At 45.6% G+C, this 22,555-nt stretch overlaps 1 protein-coding gene across 2 annotated transcripts in view; it reads right to left on the minus strand.

The window, feature by feature from the left end:
• The window catches only part of FRMD3 (FERM domain containing 3), a 247,360-nt gene extending 225,617 nt beyond the window's left edge, over window positions 1-21,743 (minus strand). For both annotated transcript variants that reach the window (XM_063081143.1, XM_063081142.1), the window contains exon 1: window positions 21,600-21,743. In XM_063081143.1, coding sequence (XP_062937213.1) covers window positions 21,600-21,743 — 144 coding nt within the window. The remainder of the gene's footprint in view (window positions 1-21,599) is intronic.
• Between the last annotated feature and the right edge of the window lie 812 nt (window positions 21,744-22,555).

The following is a 22,555-nucleotide window of genomic DNA, read 5'->3' on the forward strand; positions in this document are numbered from 1 at the left end:
CCCCCAACCTGCCCACTTTGCCCCTCCCCCACTTTTTTTTATCCAAAGCATTTACCAACAATGGACATACTTCATATTTTACTTTTGTCTTGGTTTTTGTTTTTGTTTTTGTTTTTTGTTTTGCCTCTTCTAGGGAGAATGTAAGCTCCCTGTGGGCAGGGAGGGCAGGGATTTCTGTGTGTTTTTTCTCTGGTTGTATCCCTAGAACCTCAAGCAGTGCCTAACACAGAGCAGACAATCAACAAATATGTGTGAAATCAGTGGCAGCACTAAACACAAATGACAGGGCAGGTACTGTGCTGACCAATATTACAATCTGTAGCTCATTTACATTATTTGCCTCATTTAGAGGCTCAGTTTAGGTCTAACTTAAAACAAGATCTTTGACAGGTTCAATATCATTTAAAAGTTCAGCGGATTAGGGACAGCAGCAGTAGCCATGGCCAAAAAGACTCAGTATTAGCAGGTGACCCTTAAGAACGAGGATGGGAGGAGAAGGGGCGGCATCATTAGGTTTGTCCACTATAAACTGAGATAAACCGCAGAGATGAATATCTGCTATCAGTAAGCAGCCACTCCCCAGGGGCAGCTCGTCCGATTGTCAGTCACGTGCTCCTTATCCTGGGAAAGGCAGGAGCCGATGGCAGCAGAAATAGCTTGGATTCCAGGCACACTTCCAGAGTTATTTTCCAGTCCCTCAGTAAACCTACGCTTTCTCCACAGCAAAGCAGTTCAAGGATGGGATGTCTCGGTATTGCTTCTTGCAACCCCGTGTGAATCTACAAAGATCTCAAAATAAAGTTTAATGAAAAACACACACACAGTTCCACAGATTGGGCTGTCCTTATCTATTCATTCTTTGAGGACCTAGAAAAGCTAAAAACACACATTCTCTGAGCTGTGGACAGCATCTTCATAAAAATACTGTGACCTTAGAAACTTTCACGACTTAGCTTGTGGGAAAAACAACACCTGTAACTGACTTTTAAAAGCAAATTGCTTTCAGACTTCATTTTTCTTGTGAAATGTGCAATAATTAAAAGTGGCCACTGTAAAGCAGAAGGCCAGCTCTGAAGGTGGGTGACAGAGAGAGGTCCTGGGCAGTTGGTTGTGGTCCCCCAGCCCTATTTTGCACAGGCCTGAGGCTGCCGAGGAGACAAAGGCTCCGGAGAGAGCCTCCCTCCTCCCTGGTGCCAGTGCTAACTCCCAACAGACCATCCAGCCGCCTAAGGAAAAGACTTCGAGTCAAAATGTAGATGGAAGCTCTCAGGATGCCAACCCACTTTGCCACTTCAAACCACGGGATGTCTGCAATCAGAACGTCACCCATAGCAAGTGCTTCTGACTGGGATGTGGACACCTCCGAAGCCTCACCCACTGCTGCCAGGCCAAACACAACACAGTGCAGCCACTTTGGAAAACAGGCTGGCAGTTCCTCAAGAAGCTAAACATAGAGCTATCGATGACCCGGAGGCCCTGCTTCCTACGTGAATGAAAACACACGTCCACACAAAAACTTGCACATGAACACTCACAGCAGCATGATCCATAATAGCCAAAAAGTGCCAACAACTCAAATGTCCATCAGCCAATGAATGGAGAAGCAAACTGCGGTACATCCACACCACAGAGTAGTACTTGGCAATGGAAAGCAGTAAATACTGATGTGCGCTACAACATGAGGGAATCTGGAAAACACGCTGAATGGAAGAAGCCAGTCACAAAGGCCACATATGAGACTGTCTGATTCCATTCACATAAAACGTTCAGAAAAGACAGATCTATAGCAACATAAATGGATTAGTGGTTGTCTAGGGCTGGGGGAAGCGCAGGGGTTGGAGGGAGTGACAAAGGGTGTGGGTTTCTTTTGGAGGATGATAAAATTGACAGTGGTGATGGACGCACGATGCTGTAAATATACGAAAAACCATTAAATTATGCATTTTAGATGGCGAATTGTACGGTATGTGTATTATCTCCCAGTAAAGATGTTTTTAAAAATGATGCGGGAGGATCTGAGAGGCTCTGAGACTCTTAATGGCACCGTCGCTTATTAGGAAGATGCACTGGGGCGGGCCGGTTAGCTCAGCTGGAGAGAGTGCGATGCTGGTCCTTGTGCCAGCCAGCCGCCAGAACAAATAAACCAAAGAACAGAATCCTATTTTAAAAAGAAAATGCGTTTGACCCCTCAAACGTTTTGCCCCGGCCAGGGCTCACTCCTTCAGCTAAGCCTGGTGCACAGCCTGGATTCTGCCAGGTTCCCCTCCTTCCCTCCTTAGAGACTTACTCAGGAAAGGGCCAATAGGTGGAATCCGAGGCACTTTACAAAACAACATGCTGCAGAAATTCCCAATAATAGGCTCGACTGATGCCCAAACAGCATAACAGCCAAGGAGGAGGAACGTGCGGAGGCTGGGGGGTACGGCCCGGAGGAGGGGCTTGGCGAGGCCGGGGGCGCTCGCAGGCCTCTTGGTTCTTGGCTTAGGCTCTTCTGGAAGGAAGATGGATCCAGCTGAGCACTCTCTGGGAACCCGGTACGGCAAAAACGGCTCTCAGGTGCTTTGCAAAATAGGAAATCATAAAAATAAAAATACTTGCAAGCACCAAGGGACCATTTGGAGAGCCAGGAAAAAGCAGCAGAAAGGTGGAACATATGGCTGATTGGTTAAGGGTTGTTTTTTCTCCCCCATTCATTAACAGGAAAAATAAATAAATCGCTGCTGAACCTCTTGGCTTTCATTGCAGCATAATTTTCAGTTAGGATTCAATGCCAGGAAGCATTTCTGTCTCAACACCTAAATAATTCACAAGTGCTCAAAATATCTACCAGGAACCCATGTCGGGGTAAAGCCACTCCACAGTGCTGTGCTGACAGGGCTGCGTGGGTGTCTCCGTCTGAACTCCTGAGCAGGTGCCAAGTCTGCTCAACTGGAGGGTGGAAGCCCGCGTCTTCTGCAGGGCCCCTTCCTGGACATCTCTGCGGATGACACCTTAGTTTGTTAAACTTCTAGGTCGTGGACAGACCCGGGTTCAAATCTCAGCCCACCACTGATTGGCTGTGACTTGGGACAGGATACCCAACATTCCTAACCTGTAAACTAGGAATTTTAATTCCCACTTCCTAGGGCTGCTTTTGAGGATCATGAGAAGGGAGGACAGGGGTTTAGCACAAGCGCTGGCACATACTAGGTGCTAAAGAAATAGTAGTTATCAGTGTTGCTGCTGGAGCTATTATTTGATAAAGAGTGTTCATTGATCTATTCCTTCAGTTAACCAATATTTTTATTGAGCCCCTCCAGTGTTCCAGGCACTGGGCATGCCCTGCCTTTGTGAAGACCCTAGTCTAGGGGGAAGATACACAACAACCGGGCACACAAAGGAACGAACAAGTTAATAAACAGCCACAAGTGCTATGAAAAAGTGGCAAAGAGTAATGTGATTGGGCATAGGCTGGGAGTGTCACTTGAGAGAGAAGACTCACACGTGTGTGTGATGGGGCATTAAAGTGTCATTGCTTTCATACATGCTTACTGGCCGATCCATTTATTGATTGCAAAACCTTACCAAGCCCTTCTGTGAAGATGACCACAGGGATGTATGTGCACCCAGCACCGTGGGCTGCGGCCGCGCTCCCCTCCCACCTGAACACGTCCCCAGGCCTCGCTTCCCTGCCCCTTCCTCAGTCCCCGGAGTCCTTGAGGGGACTGTCCTCCTGGGGAGGGATCGCGCACATCGGATGTCTTTCAGCACCTACGACTGTTCTTCACGCAGCGCGGAGAGGGTGGAAGATTAAACGGTGCTCTTGGGAGGAAAGGTCCCCTTTGGTGAGTGAAGACTCTTTATTAATCCCAGTCACACGCAAAGGGGGAAACAGAATGCCACCACGGGAGCAGTAAAGACACTCCCAAAACACCAGGACATGACTGTCGACCACCGGCACAGACACACGCCTACCACAGAGAACCAAGGAGCTTTGAAAAACACAAACAGAGCGTGGGCTCCAGCCCCCGGAGGGATGCGGAGCCTGGGACTGAAAACCCACCGCTCGCTACCTCCAGCTCCAGAAGTGTGAGCCACGCAAGCCCAGCAGGGCACCGCGCCAGGCCATTGTGGCCCACACAAGCCTCGGTGGGACTGCCATCTCTCCCTAATACATGGTGGTCAATCATGCTTCCTGAAAGGAGGCAGAAAATTCTGGAAGGATGCACCCCAAAAATCTGTGGAGAGTGGTAACCTCTGAGGAGCACATTCGGAGTCAGGTGTAGGAAGCTGATTTATTTTTCATTAGATAATTTTTTGTATTACTTGAATTTTTACTATGTGCTTTTAAAATTATTATTGAAGAGAAAAGATGCTATGTCCAAAATAAATGATCAGGGGAAAACTGCTAATTTTAGAGGTGCTGTTTATTTATCAATAATGACAAGTTTTAGAAGTTAATTTCCTTTTTCTTAATCATTACATGTTACTTATTTCTAGATACAAAGAAAAAATATAGGAACATTAACGAAGCTCACACACACAAAGCCTTATCACGAAGTACAAAAAACTATGAAAACAGGAGTCTGGATGCCTGGGTCACAAGCCTCTCTGTCACTCTCCAGGTTAAGCGGGTCCCTTTCCTTCTCTGGACTACCTGTGAAAGATATACGCATTGGATTAAAAATCTAAAATCCTTTCCAACTTTCTAAGACCTCTCTGAGAATAAAGGCACATGTATTTTCTTCAAAATTTCTTATGGTTTTAAAATTACAAAATTAACACATGCTTACGAAAGGTTCAAATGACACAGACATTCTTGTATGTAGAGCAAATTTTTCCTGGACTTCTCCCCACCTGGACTCTCAATTTCTCCTTCCAGAGTTCACCACCGTTAAGAGGCTAATGCTGTATTGTCCAATATAAATGCCACTAGCACATGTAGCTATTTAAATTTAAATTTAAATGAAATAAAACTAAATAACACTGAAAGTTCAGTTCCTCAGTCACACTAATCACATTTCAAGCTACCAAACCAGACAGCACAGACCCAGAACAGCTGCATCACTGCAGAAGCTCTGTTGGCACCACTGGTCCGAGGTGCATGAAGAGGCTTTTTTCAGCTCACCTCTGCTCAACACTTCTTTCCCCTGCAAGTACTCACATCAGGCACTCTCTGGATGGGCTCAAAATAACCCTAACAGGTTAATGGGGTGAGTTGCCTCGGAAAGGTCTCCCAATTTCCTGATCTGTAATTAAGAAGGATTTGCTTCATCACTGGGCTCACTGAAGGTCACAGGTCAGGGAACCATCACCACTCCCAACAGCACATGCAAGTTTAAAACCTTAACTAAGGAAATGACAAACCCCACTGTCCCTCAGGGTGGTGCTTTTCAAAAAGCACTAAGACATTCAAAGCCTGAGGCAAAACACCCAACCAATCTTACCTCTAGCTCTGGAAGTGTGAGCCAAGCTAGATCTGCAAAACAAGTCTTTAGGGCATTTTGACCCTTACAAACCACACCTCAATGGGGCGGCCTTAATTATTCCCTAATAAATAGTGGCCAATACAGTTTTCCAGACTCTGACCATCCACTCCAAGGTCTGCATAGTCTGAGCAGGTGATTGCCAATTCCCCACTGTGCATTATGGGACTCTCTATTGGTGTATAAAATTATAAAGTGTTTCTTTCAGTTTCCCACAAGCCCCCATACCCTTCTTCCTGCTCAACCTTCTACTAAAATGTCCTAACTGCACCCTTCTCCCCCAATTGCCTGGCCACACGACATCTACTTTTTCATTAAATCTCATCTCAGACATCATCTCCTCTAGAAGCCTTCCCGGCCCTTCCCAGTCTGGATTACAAGCCCCCAGGGGCTGCTCCAGAATTTCTATATAGATGACACTTTGAGGGTAAAAATCTGGTAGGAAGCCGGGAAGGGGGTTTGTGACGTCTCTTGAAATCACATTTTATAGCAAAGTACAATTTTTGCTGAGATATTTGCAAGAAAAAGAGCAACATTCTAAAAAAGAAAAAAAGCAAAGTTCTTAAAGATGCTCCTATTGACATTTTAAATGTAGGTGAGAAAATAATGATCTATTCCAAAGAATAGCCTTTTAAGAAGTAGTAATTTTGAAGGAGAGTGACTAGGTATTAAAGGAGGGTGATGCCTAAGCTCAGACCACACTTCGGCTCTCCTATTGGCCTCTCTATGAATTGGTGTCTTTCTATCATGACAGTGCCACCCTGAATCTGCTTACGTGTCTGTCTTCTCTACCAGGCCGGCAAGGACCATATTCTTATTTATCTTTTTCTGTCTCTGGTACCCAGAACAGTTCCCAACAGAGGTGCTCAATAAATGTTTGCTGGATGGATGGATGGAAGATGGATGGATGGGCAGGTGAGTGAATGGATCGGTACATGAGTGGATATATGGGTAGACAGGTGGATGGGTGGGTTGGTGGATGCATAGGGGAGTGAGTGGGTCAGTGGATGGATGGAGGATGGATGGATGGATGGTAGGACGGATGGATGGGATGGAACACTTTCTTAAGGCTTCCATTGTACCATCAAGCTGAAATCTCCTAAAGGGTAAAGACCTTGAATCTCAAAATATCTCTCTCTTTCTCCATTCCCAGTAATACCATGAAAATGTTTTATATTTAAAACTGCTCAATACACAAAGTGAGAAACAGGCTGGAATTTCCTACCCAGAGAGTAGGTCTAAAGAAAGACTGGGGAAAGGAAGAAAGAAATCTTTAACAAGACATATTGGATAATAGCATTAAAAGCCTCTTTCTCTAATGGAGGTACAATTTGGAGATAAACCTAAACCACCTTCCTCTCTGTGGCCTATGATTAAAATCTGCTTTGTTCTTCTAATTTGCTATTCTCAAATTACCACACTGCTGCGGGCACTGCAAACCCAGGCCTCACAGCTGCCCTTGAATTACCGTACAAATTTTCCTCATTTTTTTCCTTCTAGTCAGCACTGAACCAAGAAGGTGCCATGTACACCTGGTGGAGAAACCACGTTTCCAAACCTGGAGGTAAAAGGTGTCATTCAAGGTGCCCCCTCTCCCCCGTGCCATGACTCTCCTCAGCAGAAATACGTCTCCCTTGAGGTCTGGGAACACAGGAGGTGAAGTTATCCTTGACAAGGCTCCAGGTGGCATGAAAGAACCTGAAGTATTTATTCCACCCCTGACTCCAGAGATCTTATTACTTTTCTGTTTAAGCTTTAAAACAAAGAAAGCCTGACAAGGCGGTAGCTAGTGCCTAACCAAAAGCGTTTTGTTTTTATATTTTTCTAGAGGTCCTCTAACTACCACGGTCTAAGATTGCCAAGATTTCAATTTCCAGAGTCAATATGAAAACTACAAGGTCAAAAAACTATTAGAGAATAGACAGAAAATTCTATTGACATCACCCTTCCTTTTCTCCTCTTTGCAATTTCTTGGGAATTGATTTAAAATTTCAAACTATAAGCAATATCCAAATCATGCCAAACATGTAAAGGGAAAGGGGAGATATAATTCAATTATCTAGCTATGTTATGTGGCAAAATATTTATATATACCCGACAAGTTGATTGCCATTTTTATGTGGATATGCATGCAGCCACAGTGGAAAAGAATTACATCATTTAGACTATGAAGGAAGATTCAAAAACAAAATAATGGTAGTATGTAGTTTAACAAGAGCAAACCTAAAACTCAAGATTCATTGCTCTGTTCTAATTTTGCTAAATATGAGATCTTAGGCAAATCACATAACATCTCTGGTCTCAACTTAATCAACTAGCTAATATACATTATTACTATACTACTCAAGGATATCAAGAATATAAGTGAAGAGAAAGGTTGCTGCTAAACAAAGAACCAGTGAATGCCCGACGCCACCAGGCCACTGCGCCACTGCAGACAACACCTACATAAGATACAGATCACGAGGGCTAGGATTATTTTCAGAACAATGGGCAATATGTTTAATATGTATGTAGAGCAGCCATGAAATAACATCAGCTAGAAACATCAAGGAAGAATGATTAACCAACTTGTTAATTAGGTATTTGTCCTCTCTTCTATTCATAAGGCTAGTTAGTTACCGATTGCTGAAGATTGCTTAATTTTATCATGACATGCATTAGTAAATGATACTGTGTTTGAATTCAGTTTGTGTGTGAAGACCCTAGTTCGGTCCATCTCGGTTTCCAAATCAACACTTACCATCGAGGCCTAGAGCCTTAAAGCAAGAAATTATACTTCTGAGATGAGAGATAAACCAAACCCTGAAAGCTAATTGCTTTCACCTGCTACAGAATAATCATGTTACAAACCCTAGCATAATACATAGTCAAATTCTATTGTACATCTAAGATTAAGATCGTTATATTACTAATATTAGATTATTTCTTTGAGCACTCTTACAAAACTTGAATTATTTTAATTAATATTCACAGAAAAGCCCTGAAAACTAAATAGAAAACAAAATTTGCCACAGGAGATGTCTGAGATATAAATAAAAATTAAACAAAGAATAAATTATTGCAGCATAACTTGCAAAGCTGCTCTTCATATATTTAATTTTGTACTGCATCGATAGGATTTTTAAATGTATCATCTATTTAATATTCACGACACTGTCTCAAAGGGCAACTTCCCTAGAGTGGAAATCTATGCTTTGAAACTCGGAACTTGAAAGCTGAGAGAGACCTTTTTCATTCGCTAGTCCAAGCTAGGACACGAGGATTAAGGACAGGAAAACGCTGTTCTACCGATAGCTCTGGTTTGGCTCCCTATTTGCAGAGGAAAATGGAGACCAGCTCTTGTCCGTGTCAGTGTTGTCTACCACAGGAGAAATGAAGCAGTCTTGGAAATAAATCTAGAGCTCATAATCCATTGATTTGATCTACAAGGACACCCCAAGCAGAAATAACAGACAAGACAGGAAGACCAGTCACGGTGGTTTCCTTCACATGGCGTGGTTACTTGCAAGCACACGAAGAACTCCCTCATCTGTGTCTTCATGCCAGACCCGCATCTCTGGGAACTTTCCTTCCTTAGGTCCCACTGTCTGCTAGGACTTCTCTACTCAGATGCCCGACAGACACTTCAAAGTCAATGCCCCCACCGTGGAACTCATCACGTCCTCTCTCAACCTGTTTCTCCTTTAGTCTCTCTCCTCAGGGCCAACTTCGTGGGGGTGTGACCTGTGCATATGAAGGGGACACATGCTCAGAGAGGCACTGTGCTTATTTTAATGGTCTTCTGTCACCATCTTGAAGTTCTTAATAATTTTTGAACAAGGAGCCTGCATTTTCATTTTCATTTCAAATACAGGAGATACTTAACAAGTGTTTACTGAAAAAGTGGATGTGATTTTTTTTTAAAAAGCCTTAATTCAGTTTTTTTTTTTTTTTTTTTTTTTTTTTTTTTGTGACCGGCACTCAGCCAGTGAGTGCACCAGTCATTCCTATATAGGATCCGAACCCGCGGCGGGAGCGTTGCTGCGCTCCTAGCGCAGCACGCTACCGAGTGCGCCACGGGCTCGGCCCTTAATTCACTTTTGAAAAGCATAATCACTTGATCTATAAAAATGCTCCTTTTTAGAACAAGCTTCATCTTTTTCTAAAGTGATTCTCTCCTTTCCTTCCTGCACCTTCAGGGAAAGTCACCAAAGCAAACAGCCCAGAGCTCATGTTACAACTAGAATGAATTTTGCACTGTCCTCCAGGATCACCGTCCCTCAGTTCAATTCTGCAACTGAGAACAGCTGAGCCCCCTATGCCTCTGGGGGCTCCCAGACACTGCTGGCTTATGCACAATGACTTGTTTGTGCAGAGATGTTGCCAGAGGTCCCTGGCAAAGCCACCAGGAGTCCAGGATATAGGAACGCCAGAGTGAGAAGTGTGGCCCAAAGGGGTGAGAAGGACGTCACTAATCCCAGACCCCACGTGCTCTCACGGACACGCACCAGATTTGCTATCACAAAAAATCCTGTTTGAAAAACATTCTCTTGATTTGGCTGGGGCAGGAAGTCACAAGGAACCATTCCATCCCCAGCAAAGGTGTCCACTCAGCACCTCGGTCTGCCTGTGACAGACACGCCAGGAGGGATCCCTTTATTCATCACTCAAACTCTCACTGAACGTCTTCTGAGGGACATGTGCCAGCGAGGCTCTGTCGAGGGAGACAAAGTCCCAAAAGAAACAGTCCCCACACTCAGAGAAATTAAGAAATACTACCAGGAGAGACAGATGCAGTCCACTAGCACTTTAACTATTATTACAAGTGTGGTCCACAGAACAGCAGCACAAGCATCCCCTGGAAGCGAGTGAGAAATGCCAAACTTCAGGGCCCCTCCCAAGACCTCCTGAATCAGAATCTGCATTTGAACAGAAGCTCAGACCGTCTACAGAAATGTCAGAGACAGAGAGATGTTTCCACAGCCTTTCTGGGCTCAACACTGACTCTTTTCAGCATGAATCAAGTTCCAACCTCAGCTGCAAAACCTGCCCTCATGGCTCCTGAGCATAATTCCACGGATTTTCTGATCTCTGCACTTCATATGTGGCTCTCTGCTATTTTGTGAGAGGGGTAACTTGAAATTCCTGAGCACACAGGTGGAAAGAGGGCCATGTTATCTACCCAATGCCTATCACTCATGCCATGTGATTCTCATAGTAGATTCTCTGTGGGACAAATTCCAACATTCCCATTCCTGCAATATGTTTCAGTTTTCCCAAAATGCTTACTTAGAAAAAGAAGCAACAGCTTAAGAATTCATGTGACTAATGGACCTGATTCAAGCAGTTTACATTTTAAACACTTAACGCATAGCTGCTGTACATTTTCCATAATCAAAAGAGGGGGTCTCAAAATAAGACATAGCTTTCTCTAATTATCAGAGGTGAAAAAGCCGAGATTCAGCTGGAAATGAATCAAGATCCGTTTAGGAAATGCTTACTACAGTACAGCCTGGTCTTGTCCTTTTACCCTTAACACTGCGATGTGTGCACATGCACACACACATACTCACAGTCATATGATCACTACTCGGAATTCCAAATATGCATGTACACATTTTACACTTGGTGTTTATTTAATTGACATCAGTTTAGGTACCTGTGGTTTGTGATCTTGGATGCATGGGAGTTCTATTTTCTTTTATTTAGGTTCTTTTTAAGAATTTTTCAGGAAGTTCAGTAAATTAACAGTCCCCTAAACCAGCAATTCTTAAGCTTGTTGGCCTCAAAACTCCTTTACACTAATGAGAATCTATAGAACTTTTGCTTCTAGAGGCTGTATATATCAATATTTACTGAAAAATTTTTTAAAATATTTAATTATTGATTCATTTTTTAAATAACATTAATAAATTAATAAATTTATGTTAACTGTACATTACAATAAATGACATAGTTTATGAAAAATAACTATACTTTACAAAATAAAAAATAATTTTGTGACAAGAGTATCATTACATTGTTTTACATTTTGGCAAATATCTTTAATGTCTGACTCAGTAGAGAGCTGGATTCTCACATGTACTTCTCCACGCAGTATGTTGTGATATCACACATCATGCAGCCTCTGGAAAACTCCACTGCATGTTCATGAAAGAGTGAGAGTGAAAAAGGCAAACAACATCTCAAGAAGAGTGACAAGACTGTTAAATGGGGAATGCTTCATTTTTTCAACAAACGGTGCTGGGACAACTGGATATCCACATGCAGAAGAATAAAGTCAGACCCCTACCCCACACCATATATAAAAATTAACTCAAAATAGATCAAAGATGGGAAGTGGGTGTTAATAGGTAAAGGAGTATCTGGGGTAACGAAATGTCCTGTAATTAGATAGTGGCGATGGTTGTACAACCTGGTGAATACACTAAAATCCACTGAACTGAACACTTCAAAATGGTGAATTTTATGATATATGAACTACATACCAGTTTTTTTTAAAGGATCGAAGTTCTAAATGTAAAAACTAAAACCTTAAAACTGTTGGAAAAAACAAAGGCTTAAATCTTCATGACCTTGGATTGGCAACAGTTTCTTAGCTATGACACCAAAAACACAAGCAACGAAAAAATATACAAATTGAACTCCATCAAAATTAAAAACTTTTTTGACACCAAGAAAGTAAAAGACAGCCCACAGAATTGGGAAAAATATTTCCAAGCCACCTGTTATATAAGGGGTTTATATCCTGAATGTATAAAGAACTCTTACAACTCAATAATAAAAGACAACTCAATTTAAAAATGGAAGAGGGATCTGAATAGACAGCTGTCCAAAGAAGATATACAAATGGCCAATAAGCACATGAAAAGATGTTCAACATCATTAGCCATCAGGGGAATGCAAATCAAAACCACAATTAGATACTACTTCATACCCACTTAGTTTGGTTATAATAAAACAGACAGATAATAATAAGTGTTGGGGAAGATATGGAAAAATTGAAACCCTCATACACTTTCAGTAGCAATGTAAAATGGTGTAGCCACTTTGGAAAACAGTTTGGTAGTTATTCAAAAGATTACACATAGTTACCATATTATCCAATAATTCCACTTCTAGGTATATACCCAGGAAATGAAGGGAAATGAAACATGTGTCTACACAGCAACTTTTATAGAAATGTTCATAGCAACATTATTCATAACAGCCAAAAAGTGGAAACAACCCAAATGGTCACCAACTGATGAACAGGTAAACTAAATGTGATATATCCACACCATAGACTATTATTCAACAACAAAAAAAGAAAGCACTGATCCATGCTACAACTTGGGTGAACCTTGAAAATATTTTGCTAAGTGAATGAAGCCACATACAAAAGGCCACATATTGTAAGATTCCATTTTTATCAAATGTCCGGCATGGACAAATCTAAAGAGATAGGAAGTAGATTAGTGGTTGCCTAGGGCTGGAGGTTTAGAGAGAAATGGGGTAGGGGGGCACTGCTAAAGGGAACAGGTTTCTTTTGGGGATAATGAAAATATTCTAAAATTGACTGTGGTGATGGTTGCACAATTCTGTGAATATATCAAATTGCATACTTTAAGTGGGTATATTATATGGAATGTGAATTACATCTCAATAAAACTATTATCAAAAAAAGGCAAACAATATCTTAGTATTATTTTGAAAAGAGTTTGAACCTCATAGACCCCATGAAAGGATCTTAGAGATTTCCAGGGTTCCCTGGACCACACTTTGAGAACCACTTACCCAGACATTATGGGTTATCTTCCCAGGAGTCATTTCCCTTCATTCTACCAAAGACAGCCCTGATTTTTAGGTATTCACTCTCTCCATGCAGACCACCATCATGAGGGAAGTTGATCCCACCCTGAGTCCCAGGTCAGGCTCTATGCCCTAAGCTAATCAGCACGTCCCCTTCCCCTTGTCACATCACTGGTTCAGGGTAAGCATGTATCCTAGGAGGTCCAATCAGAATGACTGCAGGACTTCTGCTTGGGATGCTGAGTTGGAAGTGGCTTCTCTCTTCCTCCAGAGGGCGAGCTATGAAAATGTGAGAACTGGCCCTTCTATAACCGTTTTACCACCAGCCTGAGGATAAAGCCATCCCAAAAGGCAGGAAGAGAAAGGGAACCCCAAAGAAACAGAGCCAAAGCCCTTGAATTAAGTTCTTAACTCAGGACTTCTGGATATATGGGCCTGTAAATATCCTTAATGTAAAAGCCAGTTTGAATTAGAATTTGTTGCATGTAGTTAAAAGCATCCCACTGATACCCCATCCAAACCATGTGGAGCTGACAACAGTGCATTCTCCCTGCAGTGAATACTCTGCCTTTGCTTTGAGGACATCAGGAGATAAAATCTTAGCAGACCACTGGAATAACATTACTTTTTCTTTTCTCAGTATATACTTAACATAAAGAGCTGGCCCATGTCATCTAGGCCTAAAAATGTCAGAGCTGGGCCACAGTATTTAACAAACTGCCTCTCCCCTCTATTCCTTTTGTGTCTGATTTTCAGTAGACTCTGGATGGCATTCTAGATGAGTCTGACAGAGAAAAGCGCTGGGTTGTCCTCACTAGCAGGACAGATGTGGCTGTCAGCTGGACTCAGCTTACAGTTCACCAGCAGGATAATCACGGGGTCTGATATTTAGCTCATATACATGTTTGCACGTGATCACCCTATTCCCATTTCAATATATAAGTAGCTACCTTTTTTTGCCAACTCAATTGATTTGAATAGTACTCTGCATTTGTGTGATGTTTTAATATTTACAACATGCTTTTACATACATCACCGCAACAACCCAGTGGAAGATGGCAATTGAGGAATTATTACGCCCAGTTTACAGATGAAGAGCAGGCGGCCCAGTGACTTGCTTAAGGTCTTGCACAATCAGAAAGTGATGGAATTTGGGCTTAAAGTCATTAGATTCTAAGACAAAGCCTTTCCACCTCTTAGGGTTACCTCTAATATAACTTCACATAATATTAAGGTAATAGTCACTGTTTTTTCAGCTCTTACTATGGGCCAGGTACTAACCTAAGCACCTGACATACATTCCTCATTTGATACTTACAACAAGTCAATGGGTTCTATGTCATTATTATCTCCACTTTATAGATGAGGAAACTGAGGCCCAGAGAGATAAAGTGACTTGCCCAAAGTCACCTGGCCAGTCAATGGCAGAGCCAGGCAAATAGTGCTCCCAAACATAAGCTCTCAATCCCTTTGCTATCCCACCATTTCAACAAGCATAAAGCTTGCTTGGTGTATGGATCTGTGCCTGCTCTATACGAGATGCCTTTTAGCTGCCTAGAACCCACCAGTCCAGTAAGGACTGAACTGATATTTAACAACACAAACTACAAAGGATAAACTAATAATTTTTCTTGTTCTGGAATTTTATCATACAAAGATTGCCTAAAATAAGCCAGGGCTTAGATAACATCTTATTAAATTCTCCAGAAAGGCTTATGGTAACAATAACTTCAACCCAATTTGATTTACTCTGAAAGACACTACTGCTTGACTAGCCAACAGCTATTTTACACACACACACACACACACACACACACACCCCTCCATTCCTTCCATAATGGCAAAGCCCATCTCCCATCATAGAGAGAGAAGTCGCCAGATGCACACATTCCTAGGTGCTTTTGCAGCTAAGGCATGGGCATGTGATCCCATCCTGGCCAGGGGAACCTGATGGGAGGCTGATGGGGCTCTAGGAAAGGTGTTCCTCTGTGATGAAAGGAAATGCATGATGAAATATCTCCTCTATCAGCTACAATGTATATCGACAAAATAAAATTAAAAAAAAAAAAGAAAAAGAAATATCTCCTCTTATATGGTGGACATGGAAGTGCCTGATCGACCTCCAGAACTACTGCAGCCACCTTATAATCATGGTGACTATAGTGACATGGCTGGCATGCTGAGGACGACAGAGTAGAAAGATGGAAAGTTCCTAGGTCCATAGAGAGCTGCAGAAAACCCTGAAGCTGCTCTATCTCTGGACTTCTCATTAGGTAAGACAATGTGTCCTTATTCAAATTGTCTACTGTCTTACTTACAGCCAAGAGCATCCGAACCCTCAAGTCCTAAGAGGCAGTGCTCCAGATATGAAAGAGCCCTGGATTTTGAATCAAATGGCCCATGTTATAATCCACTTACTTGCCAGGTGACCGAATTTGCTTAATCTCTCTGAACATCATTTTCCATATCTATAAGATTGAGATAACACTCAATAATGCAATAACCTCAATATAATGGAGATAACGCAGGATAGTTATGAAAATCACATGAGATAATGTGTATACAACCACCCTGCCAATAGCAATGTTTTGCTCAAATGCAATTTGTCTGAGCAATAAACAAACCATAGGCTTTTTTAAACTGTAGCCATTCATCTAACCCAAGTCCTGTGACAAAAGAAGAAAATTGACTCCAAATATCAAATGGCTCACTCAATACCACACAACTGATTGATACCATAACAAAACCACATATCTTATTCCCAATCCAATGATCCTGTGCTACCCTCATGCTGATAAGTAATGAGCTGGATTAAATATTGGGTGGTTAGCATTCATTCATTCAACTAGCATTTAGTGAGCACGCAGTGTGTGCCAAGTACAACTCTAAGTGTTAGGGACTCAGTGCTGAGCAACATCAACACCACAAAATGTTCCTACCCTTGATAATTTAACAGTCTAGAAAGGCAATTATTTGACCTACGGCTATATTTACTGAGTGCCTACAATGTGCACAGCACTATGTGATGGTTTCTATTCAAATGCAAATACAAATTTCCAGCCAATAAGTGAGAGCTAAGAAAGAAAGAAAGAAGCAAACAAACAGTAATAACAAGTTGAACTTTCAGAAGGAGAGAGAACTGTGGCTACTAGAGGAAGGAAGTGGGGGAGGGGAATAGTGAGAGCCTGGTTAATGGACACGTAATAGCTAGATATGTGTATTAGTCCGTTTTGTGTTGCTATAACAGAAATACCTGAGACTGGGTAATTTATAAGAAGAGAGGTTTATTTCGCTTACGATTCTGGGACAACTGCATCTGGTGGGTGCCTCAGGCTGCTTCTACTCATGGCAGAAAGTGGCAGCCAGCCAGCGGGTACAAGCAGATCACGTGGCAACAGGAAGTAAGAGAGAGAGAGGGCAGGTGCCAGGGTCCTTTAAACAACCAGCTGTCGTGGGAACTAATAGAGTGAGAACTCACTCACTACCCCCCGCCCCCAGGGAGAGCATTAATCCATTCATGAAGGATCCGCCCCCATGACTCAGTCAGTTTCCAACACTGCCACACTGGGGATCAGATTTCCACATGAGTTTTGGAGGGGACAACACATCCAAACTCCATCAATAGCAAAAATAAGTTCTATGGGTGTACATTCGGGTGTACATCTATAATTAACAATAATTTACTGCATATTATCAAATGGTTAGAAGAGATCGAATGTCCTCATCACAAAGAAATGATTAAGTTTTATAGTGATGAATATGCTAATTACCCTGATTTGATCATCACTCATTGTATACATGTATTGATATTCAACTCTGTACCCCACAAATATGTATAATCAATACATTTCAATCAATCGATCAATTAATAATATAAAAAATTTCCAGCCAATTCAAATGATGTCAGCCATGTTTACCAGGCTTTGCTAAAGAATGAATAATGTGAAAAGTCTATGTTTTACTCAATAAAAGCCAGCATTAAAAATGGCAATTTATTAGAAAGGGTTGTGAATAACCACGCCAGCATCTGAAAAAGTGACTAGGAGATGGCTAGGACCCCACTCTAACCGAAGCAGCAAAACCAAATGGAAGAGGGTTAGAGCTAAGCCGCGTCCTTCTACAATATCCAGACTTCAAGGGTTGGCTCAACTGGAAAGCCCAGCAGGGAGCATTCGGCAACCCCTTCCCCGCCCCAGGCCTCTGTCTGGTAACCAGGACTCCCCTTTTATTCCCTGTCCATTTGGAATTCCTCTTCCCCCCCTACCTAAACACACACAAATGATACGATGGGACAGCATCCTGGATTCTGTGAAAAGATACAAAGCTGGTGACTTTCACGTCTCCTACTGGAACCAGCCACCAGGCTGCTGAGACTGGGCCATTAGGTTATGTGTTTTAAAGCTTCCTTTGTCAAAATACCACCAAAATATATCATTTGGAAAGGAATATTTAAAAGCTGTTTAAATTGCAAAAGCTGTTTCCTATAGTCAATATTATGGTAAATGCAAAGACCCTGGGCAAAAAAAAAAAAATGCAGCAAGAATACTGTGCCTTCTGCCCCTTGTGGAAGGCACACTGGAGAGGAACAAAACATGCACCCTCACCATCACACCCTGCAGTTAGAGCAAAAGCAGGCAGTTCCCTCAGCTTCTGGCTTTATTCAGACTCCACCTTCTGACGTGCAGGCATTATTTGGGGGTATTACAATCTGAATATAAGGATACATATAGGATCTAGCAGAGCATTTATGAGTATATTTTCCCTGAAGGCAAACACCATGTTTCCTGAATGTGGAAATGGCCCTCAGTGGCCTTCAGATTGCGGTGTTCCAATCAGCTCTGAGATGCCAGCCTTCCTGCCAGACTCTGGACATGTCAAGTTTGCAAACCAGCAGGGAGGGCCACTTTGGCCATTCGGACCATGAATCCCAACTGGACCTCAGTCACTTGTTCAAAACCTACACCTTGGATTTATCTCTTTCAGTGTCCAGAAATATCACTGAAAGATCAGCTATTTTAATTTGGGGTAATATGTCAAAGACATACATGAGCTTTGGATCCAGACAATGCTGGATTTAAATTCCAGCTGTTCAATCACTTTTTAGAGATGTGGCCTCGGGGCCGACCCCGTGGCTCACTCGGGAGAGTGCCGCGCTGGGAGCGCAGTAGCGCTCCCGCCGCGGTTTCGGATCCTATATAGGGATGGCCTGTTCGCTCACTAGCTGAGCGCCGTCACAAAAAAAAAAAAAAAAAAAAGAGATGATGTGGCCTCGGACAAGTCACTTAAGCTCTCAGCATCTCAGTTTTCTTATCCATATGAAGGGAATACTACCCGCCTACCTCAAAGGTTTGTGGTAAACATTAGATACAATGAGTGTAAAGGGCTGGCACAAAGGAGATGCTCAAGTAATAGCACCTAAAGCTATACACATGGTCCTGAACACCAGCAGAAGGTTTCTATCATCCCCTGCATCCAGCACCTGCAGCTGCCCTCAGCACCTTGCCAGAAGAATCTGTTTGAGCAGCTCATTTTTCTAACACAGACTAATGAGCATCCCAAGTATGTGTGGCCTGAGTTTCCCCACTTATCTGGGGCTCCAGAGGCAGCACTCCTCGCACCCTGGAGGGAGCAGAGCACCTAACACATATCTGAGAGCCCCTGCTGCCCCTGCAGAGCCTCCAGAGTCAGGCAGTCATGGGGGTGAGCGCTTCTAAGTCAGGCAGGCAGCTGTGGGCTGCCGAGAGGGGAGTGTATGACACATGTGTGTGTGACTGTCCATACAGTCCTTTAGCTCTGTGATTCTCTGGGAGTCAGGAAGGAATGAAACACAAACGGATTCTCCCAGAACAAGTGCAGGTGACTCCAAATGGTTTTGTTTCGTTTTGTTTTTTCAATCCTTTTGTCCTCTCTCTAAATAAATGAGAAATCTTTGTAATCTGATACCCAGAAGTGCAATTTCAGTTCCTGGTTTGGAATTCTCTAGGAAGGTATGAGGTCCAAAATTATCAAAACAAAATATTTTAATTCATTTTAATTGGTTAAATGATAATCACCATTTGGGGGCAGAAGGGGCAGAAAGAGGTGTGCCACAAAATGAAACATCTGATATTTTTAATTAATGCCAAAATTAACATTTTGGAACATAACATTTTAACTTCTTTGGCATTAGTTGGACCATGAGAGCTCAAACTTCCCAAACTGTCACTAGGCTGACTGCCCTTTGTTGTTTCCCAGAACATCAAACAACAAATCCACGGCCTGTGGGGACACTTACCTACCTTAAGGAAGACTTAGTCCTGAGGGAGGGGAAAAAAGCAAATGTCAACTCTAAGTGGCACAGTGCCAGCAGGGGACTGAAAGGCAGAGGAGACCTCAGCAGCCTCACCGCCCGCTGCCGGCCCTCCATCATCTACACACCCATTGTGGGGCAAACTGGCCTAAACATCCACTTTAGGACTGAAAACAAAGTGCACAAACCACACTCTCTGGGTCACAGGACAGTACATACCAAACGCTTCTGTGCAGCCGTGTGGCAGCAGAAAAACTGCCTATCCTGCTAATCCTTTTATTATTAAGTTCAGCAGTGGTGCTTAGCTCAATGAAATTCAAGATCCTCCAGAAAATTCAGCCCAGCCTACTTTCCTGGGAGATCCTGAGGCCCACATTCCTGCCTTGAAACTTGTCCAGCTGTCACCTTACAAATCAGTTGTGACTGTCCCCCGTTACAAACTCCCACTAGCAAAAAAATGTAAAAAGTCTAATAAGACAGGAAAAGACCTCTCATTGACTCACGGTCACCACAGCCTAGGGGCAGCTTCCCGCCGCCCACCGGGAGACGCTGCCCCATCCACGCCCCACCTGGACACGGTGACACGCCCTGTGGAGCCTCAAGACTCAGGTAGGTGAGAAAAGGAAATCCCAGAAGTCAGGACTGGAATGGATTTAAAAGTCATAAGCTAATAGTGCTGAGTCCTGACACGACCTTTCCAAATTGTCGCGCCGGGTGGGGCATCTTTAGGGTCACGGGAGAGGGGCACACACCTATCCACATGTACACTCACCGCGAATGGACACACGTGCATGCACATGCATACACACACGCACACAAACACACTTACACACAGATACACACACGCACACACACATGCACACATACACAAGCACACGCATACACACGTGTGTGCACATATACGCAGACACACGCACACATACCTATACACATGCACATACACACTCGCACACACGCACATGCACATACACACGCACACACTCACACACACATACACACATGCACGCACACACATGCACACACGTGTCTGCACACATACGCACACACACGCGCACACACATACATACTCGCACGCGCACGCACACAAACGCACACACGCACACAGACGTGCACAGACACGAACACATGCACAAGCACATACACAGACACACTCGCACACACGCACGCACACATACACACTCGCACACACACATACGCACACACACGTGCACGCGCGCGCACATACACATACACACAGGTGCGCGCACGCGCGCGCGCGCACACACACACACACACACACACACACACACACACACACACACCCTCGCAGCTCACACGAGGTCCCCGGCAAGCTCAAAGGCACTACCCGAGGATGGGGCTGCCAGCACAGCCGCCTTCGCCCAAACAACTCGCCTTGTCCTCTAACCTGGGCGACAGCGGATGTCCGCCAGGATGCCCAGGGGCTCTTCTCCCCAGGACCCAGTTCCTGCGGGGCTGTCACCTGCCGACCTGAAAGCCTTTTCCGTCCTCTGGACACTCCAACTTCACACGTTCCTTCCGAGGCAGCTCCGGTTCCACGCAGCGCGCGCCCCACCCCTCAGGCTAGAGCCCAGGGCTGCCGGCCTCTGTCACTCGGGGGACACTTGGCCACCGCCCCGCGCCCAGGGGTAAAGACCAGCGGCCACGGGACGGCGGGGAGCGGATCCCCGGGGCTGACGGCACCTCCGGAGCCTGGGCGCGGGAGAGTGATGAGTGGACCGGGCTGCGCGTGCCTTTCCCACGTGGAGGAAGAGACGAAAGGCAGGTGGGCGACACGCAGGTGCCCCTCTCGGCTCCCGGAGCTCCCGCTCCCTGGCGGAGTAGAGGCCGGAGGCGCCAGAGTCCCCTCGGAGCCAGCCGCCCCGAGCCCCCAGCCTGGGCGCAACGAGACGCGCGCGGGGCGCCTGCGGGGCACAGTGTCCCCGCTGCCTGGCCAGGGCCCCCAGCCTCCGAGGGCGGAGGAGGCGGGATCCGGCTTCGGAGCCACCCGCGCCCGCCCGCCCGCCCGCCCCCTCCCCCAGACCCCTCGGCCCCGCGCCCCGCGCCGCCCGCACCTGGATGTGGCAGGAGACCTCCGAGTCGTCCAGCAGCCGGATGGTGCATGTCATCTCCTGGCTGAGCGACCTGATGCTGGAGCTGCGAAAGTGGATCATCTTCGCGGTCCTGCCTCTCGGCGCGCAGCGGCAGGAGGCGAACATGCACCGCGGCCGGGAGCGAGCGGGAGGCCGGGCCGGCGCGGCGCTCGCCCGCGCGGACACACGCGCTGCCCGGACGCCCGGGCGCGGCTCAGTCCCGGGACGGCGGCGGCGTCGCGCGCCTGCGGCCACACGTGCCGGACGGGCCCTCCCTCCCGGCCCAGCCTCGCCCGCTCCTTTCCCCGCCTCCTGCCTCGGCGCGCGCTCGCGCCTCCCTCCGCCGTGGACGCCCCGAGCCAGCGACCCCCGGCGGCCGCGCCACGCACTCGCTCCGCGCGCGGAGCCGCTGCAGGCGGAGGCGGACGGACGGACGGACGGCGGCCCCCGGAGCCCTGGCGGGGCCTGCTCCGCCGCTGCGGCAGGCTGGGCCCGGCTGCCTCCGCCCCCGGCCGCGCTCGCCCCGGCCCGGGCTCCCCCGCGCGTCCGCCGGCGCCCTGCTCTGCCCTGCCCGGCTCTGCCCTGCCCGGCTCGGCTCTGCCCTGCCCGGCTCAGCTCTGCCCTGCCCGGCTCTGCCCTGCCCGGCTCGGCTCTGCCCTGCCCGGCTATGCCCGGCTCGTCTCTGCCCTGCCCGGCTCTGCCCAGCCAGGCTCTGCCCCGGGCGCCGGGCTATGGGCGGGGCACGGAGAGCGACCCTGACCCACACCCGCCCCAGCGATCCCGCTTCGGGAGAGGCTGGTGGGGCCCAGGGTGAGCCCCTGAGGGTGCCAGGGGGCCCGGGCACAGCCTCACCGGCAACGCGGCCGAGGGCGACACGCTCTAGTACTCACGGGGACTGAGCCGTTTTACTGAATATTAACGGGAAGCCAATCTCCTCC

Source organism: Cynocephalus volans, chromosome 16 (assembly GCF_027409185.1).
Source record: "Cynocephalus volans isolate mCynVol1 chromosome 16, mCynVol1.pri, whole genome shotgun sequence".
Lineage (NCBI taxonomy): Eukaryota > Metazoa > Chordata > Mammalia > Dermoptera > Cynocephalidae > Cynocephalus > Cynocephalus volans.